Source organism: Salminus brasiliensis, chromosome 24 (genome assembly GCF_030463535.1).
Source record: "Salminus brasiliensis chromosome 24, fSalBra1.hap2, whole genome shotgun sequence".
In the NCBI taxonomy this organism is placed as follows: Eukaryota; Metazoa; Chordata; class Actinopteri; order Characiformes; family Bryconidae; genus Salminus; species Salminus brasiliensis.
In genome coordinates, this window is record NC_132901.1 from 26,061,102 (window position 1) to 26,069,731 (window position 8,630).

Below are 8,630 nucleotides of genomic sequence, written 5' to 3' on the forward strand. Positions count from 1 at the left end.
GACAGATCAATATACCGTAAAGATGAAAGCCACTTTGCCCCAAATAAGTCTTACACACCCCCTAATAAAATACCTCAGCAGCCTCACACTGGGTTGGTTGGTGTACCTGCCAGTTGCCAGAATCTGATGTGCTTCATGCCCACAGTCACAAGCCTGTCCATCAGTAAGGGACTGCATTTAACCACAAACAGCTTGTCTTTGTGACCTCTAGGAAAAGAAGAAAGACAGAACAAAGGGTAGGTTGTTACATACACAGTAAAGTGAATTCTTTTAAGTCTACTCATAAAGTATTCATCTCAGCAGGACTTTCTTTTAAATTCTTTTAAATATCCAACCCAAACACATTAGAATTAGCCTATTAAATAAGTGGGTTCATCAGCTGAGTGTGTGTACGTGCATCAAGGCTTGCCTGTGCGACCAAACATGTTTGAAAACTGGCACAGTGTGATTTATGCAACACCAATGGAGCGTGCAAATCAACGGTAGTGTTAATTGGCTCCCGGTCGTGTTGCAATCAATGGCTGAGGCTAATGCCCATAATTCACCCGAACACACGGACCAGGGTTTCTACTCCATCCAGTTTAAACATGCTCAACTCCAGCTGAAAAACTCCGCCCATCTACATCATTTTTAATGAGGCGGCCAATGAAATGAGAGTTAAACTGAAGTGGAGAGAACGCAGGGCTAAACGGTGGGACAGATTTACTTATGTTTGAGATGTGTAGGAATGCTAGCAAGGGGCCCAGGACTGAGGCGCTGTCACTATGATCAGAGGATCGCTGGTTCGAATCCCGGACATGCTGCCAGCATGTAGTTGAGACTGTGAGGGGCCCCGCTGGCTGAACGCCCTGAATTCCCCCCCTGAACGCAGAATTCGTGGGTCAGTCAATTCGTGTGCTTTGTCCGTCTTACAGGCAGGCTTTCCCGTAGGCACAGTCAAGATTTTTAAGGGAGGTTAAAAACCGGAGAGCTGGACGTGACGAAACCGGGACAGTTATGAAGGTCTATAGTACCACAGTCTCGGGACAGTCCCGGGACAGTCTTCTAATGTAACCCAGTGTACATTGCTCTGTGTTTTACCTGGTAGTGGCTAATTTCTCTCCTTTCTTCCAGTCCCAAACTACAATGGTGTGATTATCATCCACTCCCACTGAGACCAGACTCTTCCCATCAGCTGCAGAAACAAGGGACATTAGACAATTCTAAGCTCCTATATTCATTTTTGGATCATCACTCCTACAAAAGAAACTATTCATTTAATAACTAAATTAAAAATTAACTAGAAATATTATTATTACAATTATTATTTCATAATTAATTAACTAGAAAAGTGTATTTCTGAAGGAAATGCTGAATGGCTGTAAAGCCTAAGCAGTTCCCACTTCCAGGCAGTTGCTAGGCTGTTGTTGTTAGATGGGTGGTACAGCATTGCAAGGCGGTTGCTACAGTGTTGCTACAAGCTGCTAGACTACTGCTAGGCATTTGATATGGTAGCCCAGTAATTGCTAGGGCCTTGCCAAAAGTGGTTGCTGTGGTACCCATGCAGTTAGTGGGGTGTTATTAGTGTAGTATAAATAATAACTTAATAATAATTTGTTATAATATAATTTATAGAGCACCTTAAGGCTGTTTTGCACATCTGCATATGTTTGCATTGTATATAGATACCCCCCCCCAAGGGAACAGCGTCTGCACTCGTATTTCATGTATTATTTGGTCCCTAAGTTGTCTGGGTTGTTCCGTCTCCAACAGTATCAGACAGCCAATCAGCATTCGTTTGAGGTTTTAGCTCTGTAGAGATTTTGCAGGTATGCACATCAAGGCCTCTGCAAGCGACCTCCACCCACAACCCCCTCCTTCACAGATATGCAGGCCTGTCTCTGTGCAGAAGTATAAACCAGCCTTCAAAAGAGGTGAATTTAAAGGAGACGTACCCGAGAAGTCCAGGGCACACACTCCTCTCTGGTGACAGCCTTTGAGGAGCGAGAGGCACTTCAGGCTCTGAATGTCCCACACATGCACAGCTGGGTCCCGGCCAACCTGACGAACAACACAGAGACTATTTAACACATTCATTAAAAAAAACAACACTGAAAATTCTCAATTACCACCATTATAGTATATAAAATCAAAAATATATATAATATTAATAATGGATTGGGGCCTAGCTTGGCATATTTAAATGGATCGGGTATTGGCTATTTTAATCCCAATCCAGTTCTGAGTCTTTCTGAGTCTGAGTCCGCACCATCTGGTGTCCTCAAGGTACCACTAACGGACACTAATCCCAGCTTGGATGTTCTCAGAAGGTAAATAAAGGAGTTGAGGTTCTGCAGTGTGGAGCTATTTTAGACTGAAACCTGAAAACAGACCATAATATCTGACCCTTTATAAAAATCTCACTGAAACGCTCTGTTTTACCAGCGGGAGAACCGGGAGAACCGCTCGCTCACCTTTCTCTGTTCTTAAACCAGCACTGAAGAACCCATTCAGAATCGAGTGGAGGCTAATGCTAATGCTAACACACACACATGCTATAGAAACCCCAATCACACACACAGCACATTCTCCCATTATAGACCAGTTATTACACACCAGTAGATCACACACACACAGGAAGTGATTAGACTGCAGTGTTGTAAAGGAGCTGGGAGCTGATTGGTCAGGGAGGAGATCAGACTGGATTAAAAGATATCCAGAAGAGTCCAGAATGTCTGATTATAGAAACTGAGACTAAAAATAAAGGATTTTACTGGTCCCAGTTCAGTGCTGGGAGGTGAAGGTGTGTACCTGGCCCGTGGCAACGTAGTCTTTGAGAGGGTGGACGGTCAGGCTGAGGATGTCATCATCGTGGCCCAGGTAGAAGCGCTGAGTGTGCTGCTGTCTGTTATAGACTATTCCCACTGCGGCTACATGATACACCACCTCCCCTGCCTGAGTGTAGAACAGGTTATTCCTGCAGTCGTATCCTCTATACCTGCACACACACACACAAACACACACACACAAACTGTCTTAATTACAGGTACTATGCCTGCAGTATGATTGAATGCATGCATCGTATGGAATAAGCTATTGTGGCGGGACAGGAGGCGGAGTCGCCGTGCTTTCCCGCCAACCCGTGCCGGGACAGGTGATCAAGGACAGGTGCTGCTGCTTAGGGATGAGCTTCAAGCCACGACACTTGAAGACGGACTCAGTGTGAGCTAAGTAGTGACCATGAGAGAGGATAGCACTAGACTCAGGGACTTAAGTAGCCTAGGGAGCAGTTGCCACCCACTATCACCCGATGCTGGCAGTGCTGGCAGTGCTTCCTCTGATCAGATCAGAGCTGATCTACAAAAAGTTCTAATTTCACCTAATGTTTATGCTATTTGGCCCACTTGACCCTAGAGGGTGAAGACCCTCCTCTGACACAGCCAACAGATAATCAGACATCATAAGACAGACGGCTAGGAGTGACGTGGGGAGGAGGAAGTGCCGTCAAGCCAGCCCTGAGAGAGCAAGGCCGATCGTGCTCTCCCTGACTCCGGCTGCTGATGGCAAGCAGCATGACCCGACCACGATCCAGCGATCCACTGGAAGACTGGAAAACTTGCCTGTTTTTAAACTGAATCTGAATATCGTACCATTTTAACCGCATTATTTATCCACCGCTCAGCCGAAGAGCAGGCCCTGAGATGATTAACTGAACGGTAAGCCCCGCAGTTTAAGGCATTCACTGTAAATTCAGCCTGAGAGAATCAAAAGCACAGAGCTAAGCTCCTTTAATTCCCTCTAAACACAGATCTGAAGAAAACACAGGCAGGCGGACTCATTTCAGTTGCTTGCTGCCGGCCAATCTGGCTGTTTGCAGCAATCTCAATCAACCACATGCTGAGAGCACAGTGCTGCACACCCTGCATACATACAGGCCTACACACACACACACACTCAGCCCTCCTGTCAGCGTTTAGAAATACCTGGAGGAGACTGATCAGCAGATCAGCCCAAAATATATGTATAGATATTATATTCAGCATATACTAATATACACCGATCAGCCATAACATTAAAACCACCTGCACACAACCTAATGTTGTGTAGGTTCCCCATCGAGTCCGCAAGTCCTCTGACCTTCAGACGTTAGCAGCAGACCCTAATACAGTGCAAGCCCCCTTTGAGCCACAGGCATGGGCTCCACAAGGCCTCTGAAGGTCTTCTGTGGTATCTGGCACCACCAAGACATAAGCAGTAGGTCCTTTAAGTCCTGTAAGCTGTGAGGTGGGCCCACGTAGTTGCATTGTAGCCATATGCATTTACGTTAGGCAGTCCAACGAGTCTCTGGTTAGTCTGATCGGATTTGGGATTTGCATATTGGCTTGTTCCCCAGCAAATATTACTGGTGTTTTGGTTGTACTGGGAGGGGTTCTGGTTGTGGGAAGTGTCTTGGAGAGGCAGGTGTGTTTACACAGACCACCTCCTGACGTGGTTTGAGGGATTGGATTTGTGTTGGACACTCGTGGCATGTGGCTTGGCCTGATCCAGGTATCATCCTGATACTCTAAAGGCATGACTTGAGCCTTGGGGGCCCTTGACGGATAGATGACTGGGACAGAACATCTCCGAAACATCAGGCAGGTCTTGTTCCCAGGGGTCTTCCTGGTCTGCAGTGTTTGGACCCTATCAAAGGTGATTGGACCAGGACAACCAGTGTTGCCAACTGCTACTCTACGCTCAACCCTCCTCCTTTATCCAGGCTTGGGACCAACAAAGTGACCTTAAAAGTGACAGTTTTGCAGAATTACTTTTTTTATTAATTATTATTATTATTATTATTATTTATTTTATTTTTTTTTTAGTTTTGAGGTGAGTGAGTGACTGAGACTGTGGAAGTTAGTTAAATGCAGTAATTTATTTTCGTGTCACTCTGAAAAAAAGGGGGCGGAGTCAGCATTGGCTTTGGGCATACGCAGTTCATTTGCAGTGTGGAGGTGGAGCAATGTGGGTCTTCCTAGTCTGCAGTGGTTGGATCCTATCAAAAGTGATTGGACCAGGACAACCAGTGTTGCCAACTCCTCAGCAAGGAAAGCAGCTATCGGCTGTCTTAAAAGTCGCTAGCGGTTGCTAAATGATGTCATCTAATTTGCATAATTGTCAAATCGTTGTGGGAGATAAAAAGAGTTTAAATGTGTCAGAACTACAAATGAACTCTGAATTAATTAATAAACAAACTTCTTCTTTTGATTCTTTTTTTTTGGCCTTTTTTCTGGTCACTTCACAAAATAACTTTAATGACGTTAATGCTTGGTCTAGACCCACATTACATAAATCATTTTTACATAAATTACATAAATCAAATTTGTCCTGTGTTGGTAAATGTTAGCAAATCAAATTTAATCCAAATAAAAAAAGTTACGTGGGGTGGAACTGCTACTGCTACGATCAACCCTCCTCCTTTATCCAATGGTGTGGTTGGTGTGGTGCAACAGATAACCCCACTACCTGCCACTGAGCTACCACACCATGTGGGAGACTGGGGTTCGAATCCTGGTCTGGGTGACTGTGCTGTGCTACTTGGGCAAGACTCCTAACACTACATTGGTCCACCTCTGTAATACAAGTAACCTCTGGATAAGAGCGTCAGCTAAATGTCATAAACGTAAATGTATCCAGGCTTGAGACCAACAAAGTGACCTTAAAAGAGACAGTTTGGCAGAATTACTTTTTTATTAATTAATTAATTTTTATTTATTTATGTATTTATTTTAGTTTTGAGGTGAGACTGTGGAAGTTGCAGTGATTTATTTTCGTGTCACTCTAAAAAAAGGGGGTGGAGTCAGCGACGGTTTTGGGCATGCGCAGTTCAATTGCAGTATGTAGGTGGAGCGGTGTGGGTCTGCTCGGACTGTGAGGCCGAGCACTGTGGGTGTTGTGGGACGGGGCTGGATATAAGAATATAAGTTGGCAACACTGAGGACCACCAGTGTTACACCAGGCTGACATACACAGGCTGAAATCAGGCTAGAGCATCCATGGCAGCACAGATGAAGGTTGAGGGGTAGGTTACCTTGGTGGGTTAAGTTAATAAAGGCTGAAGAAAAGGCCGGTCAGGCGTCTTCAGAGCAGAAGCTGGAAAGGGGGGCAACGGCTTCCCCATTAACAAGCTTGAGAATATCTCATAAGAAACAGGTGCTGCAGTGGAGAACGAACATCATAATTACGGCCCTCATTAACATGTGGTGATTATGGAGTAATTAGTGTGAGCTGATTGGGAACTGGCGAGATTGACGAGGACACAGTACCCATGAACAAACTGCAGACGGAGGCCCGCGTCTGGTGCCTGCTGCCGCTTCAGCGAGCCCACCTGCTGCGTCTTCTCTCGGCTCTGCTGCTTCAGCTGGGGGAGGTCCTCCTTGTAGACCTAGGAGAGAGAGAGCATTAACATAAAGAACTGGCTGCCAGTGATCTTCTACCCACAGACAACCTGGGAGACTGCTCACAACCAACTGCATGGAAAACAGCTCATCATATAGTGTGCGCATACCGATCGGCCATAACATTAAAACCACTGACTGGAGAAGCCAATAACAGTATTGATGAACTGGTTCCAATAGCATCTGCATGAGGTGATGTGCTGTAAACCGAGCGTAAGAAACCGAGACAGGACAGGAACCAAACTGCGGTTCAGAACATCTCCAAAACATCAGGCCGGTCTTAGGGGTGGGCTGTTCCCCCACCTTGGGTGCCCAAGGCTCATTGATGCTCAAGGAGGCCCCACCTCACAGCTTACAGGACAGCTGCTAATGTCTGAAGGTGTCCAGATATCAAAGGACAACTTCAGAGGTCTTTCGGACTCCACAATGCCTCCACGTCACAAGGGCAGTTTTTAGTGGTTTTAATGTTATGGCTGATTGGTGTAACCTCTACTGCGTGTAGTGGGCGATTAGCACTGCCTTATTCTAAATGAGTTGCAAAGCTTTAGATCACGACACCCCACTTAATTACTCAAAGCCAGTCAGCCAGCTCCTTCCAGTGCCCGCCACAGTGCCCGCCGCAGTGCCCGCCGCAGTGTGATGTGAATGGCAAGCAGGATCTGGGGTGGAAAGTGTTACGTGAGGCCCGAGCTGAAGTGTTAGAGGACTCGTAAGTGTTTAAACTTTAAACAGGTTCCCTCATTGATCAGTCATGAGGAGGCCGCCGGGCTCATATCGAGCCAGAACAGACGCCGAGCCCCTACTGCTGCCGTGACAGAAGCACATACACACACACACACACACACACACAGCTGCGGGCAGAGATAAGGTGGGTGACAGACGCTGGGAGAAAAATAAATAAGGCTTTCTTAAGGAAAAGCAGGGCACCTACTCCCGAGCAGATCCCACACAATATTCCAGATACAGTTCAGCCCAGGAATGTCTTATCCTCTCCAGCACACACACACACACACACACACACACACACACACACACACACACAGTCGGTCACGCTCTTAGAATAGCAGCACAGGTGAAGAGTGACCTGAATTCACTCTGAACTTCACTGAATTAAGCAGAAGTGGGAATAAAAAAGTGCCCACTCTTCCTCACATGCCATCTTTTTTGACTGGGGTGGTGTGTGTGACATCGTATCAGAATTACACGAAAAATGGACCAATAGAAATTCTCCAAAATGCTTAATTTGAATATTTTTTTATTCTTAAAAATAAATTAGAAGCAATATTAATTAGTAATTAAAAGTTAAAAGTAATAATATATATAATTAGATATATTATATAATGTGCAGAAGTGTCTCTGTAGATGATTATTTTAACTTAAAAAGTTATCCACTGTTATTTAACATTTTGTTAATATATATTTTTATCCATAATATGAATCTCACAGTTGTATAAATAGTTTTAATAAATACAATATTTTAAAATGAAATAGTTCTCCTGTAAAGTTGACATTTTGGACAGTGATGATGTAGTCTTAATAAAAGGTTTGGGCACCGTGTTCAAATGAAAAATCCTCTAGGGGCAACAAATGTATATATTATATTTAATATTTTAATATTATATATAATATATATTAAATATGTCACCTTTTTGCACATCCTAAGACACAATTATATGATTGTAATATATATTATAAATATAAATAAATATATATGTTTTTCAAGTTTTGGAGATAAAAGAATTTGTATTACAGTGACAATTGGATCTTAAGGGAAGGTTTGGGTGCTCTTGCTTAAATGACACATTTTGTAAATATGTAGTAAAAGTAAGTGAAATAAATCTCTAAAGGAAACACAAATTAAATTTGGAAACATTTTAGGCATCATTTTGGTTTATTTTTTAAATTAAAGAAGATTGAGAAACTAAAACATATTTCATGTGCCATTATTTTTGCACATGCTCCCTTTAATTTTCTTTTTATTTGCAATATTTAAATGAAGCTAATACAACGGTAATTGTGCTATATAATGTGCAGAAGTGTGTCTCTATAGAGAATTATTATTATTATTATTATTATTATTGTGTTTTATTGTGCTTTAAATTATAATACAATTTTGATTTAACAATAGCATTATTATTTGAACAGAACATATTTTGAATAGGAACGTCAAAACAAGTGTATCGGTTTTTAAAAAATAGCCATTGTTATTTTATT

At 43.3% G+C, this 8,630-nt stretch overlaps 1 protein-coding gene across 6 annotated transcripts in view; it reads right to left on the reverse strand.

The window, feature by feature from the left end:
- The window catches only part of LOC140546384 (echinoderm microtubule-associated protein-like 6), an 82,920-nt gene that overhangs the window by 36,616 nt on the left and 37,674 nt on the right, over positions 1-8,630 (reverse strand). For all 6 annotated transcript variants that reach the window (XR_011978328.1, XR_011978327.1, XM_072669584.1 and 3 more), the window contains 5 exons: positions 6,285-6,403; positions 2,791-2,977; positions 1,935-2,040; positions 1,081-1,174; positions 107-207 (listed from right to left, as the gene is read on the reverse strand). Coding sequence is in view for 4 of the 6 variants with exons in the window: in XM_072669584.1 (XP_072525685.1) it covers positions 107-207; positions 1,081-1,174; positions 1,935-2,040; positions 2,791-2,977; positions 6,285-6,403 (607 nt within the window). In the remaining 2 variants the exon portion in view is untranslated. The remainder of the gene's footprint in view (positions 1-106; positions 208-1,080; positions 1,175-1,934; positions 2,041-2,790; positions 2,978-6,284; positions 6,404-8,630) is intronic.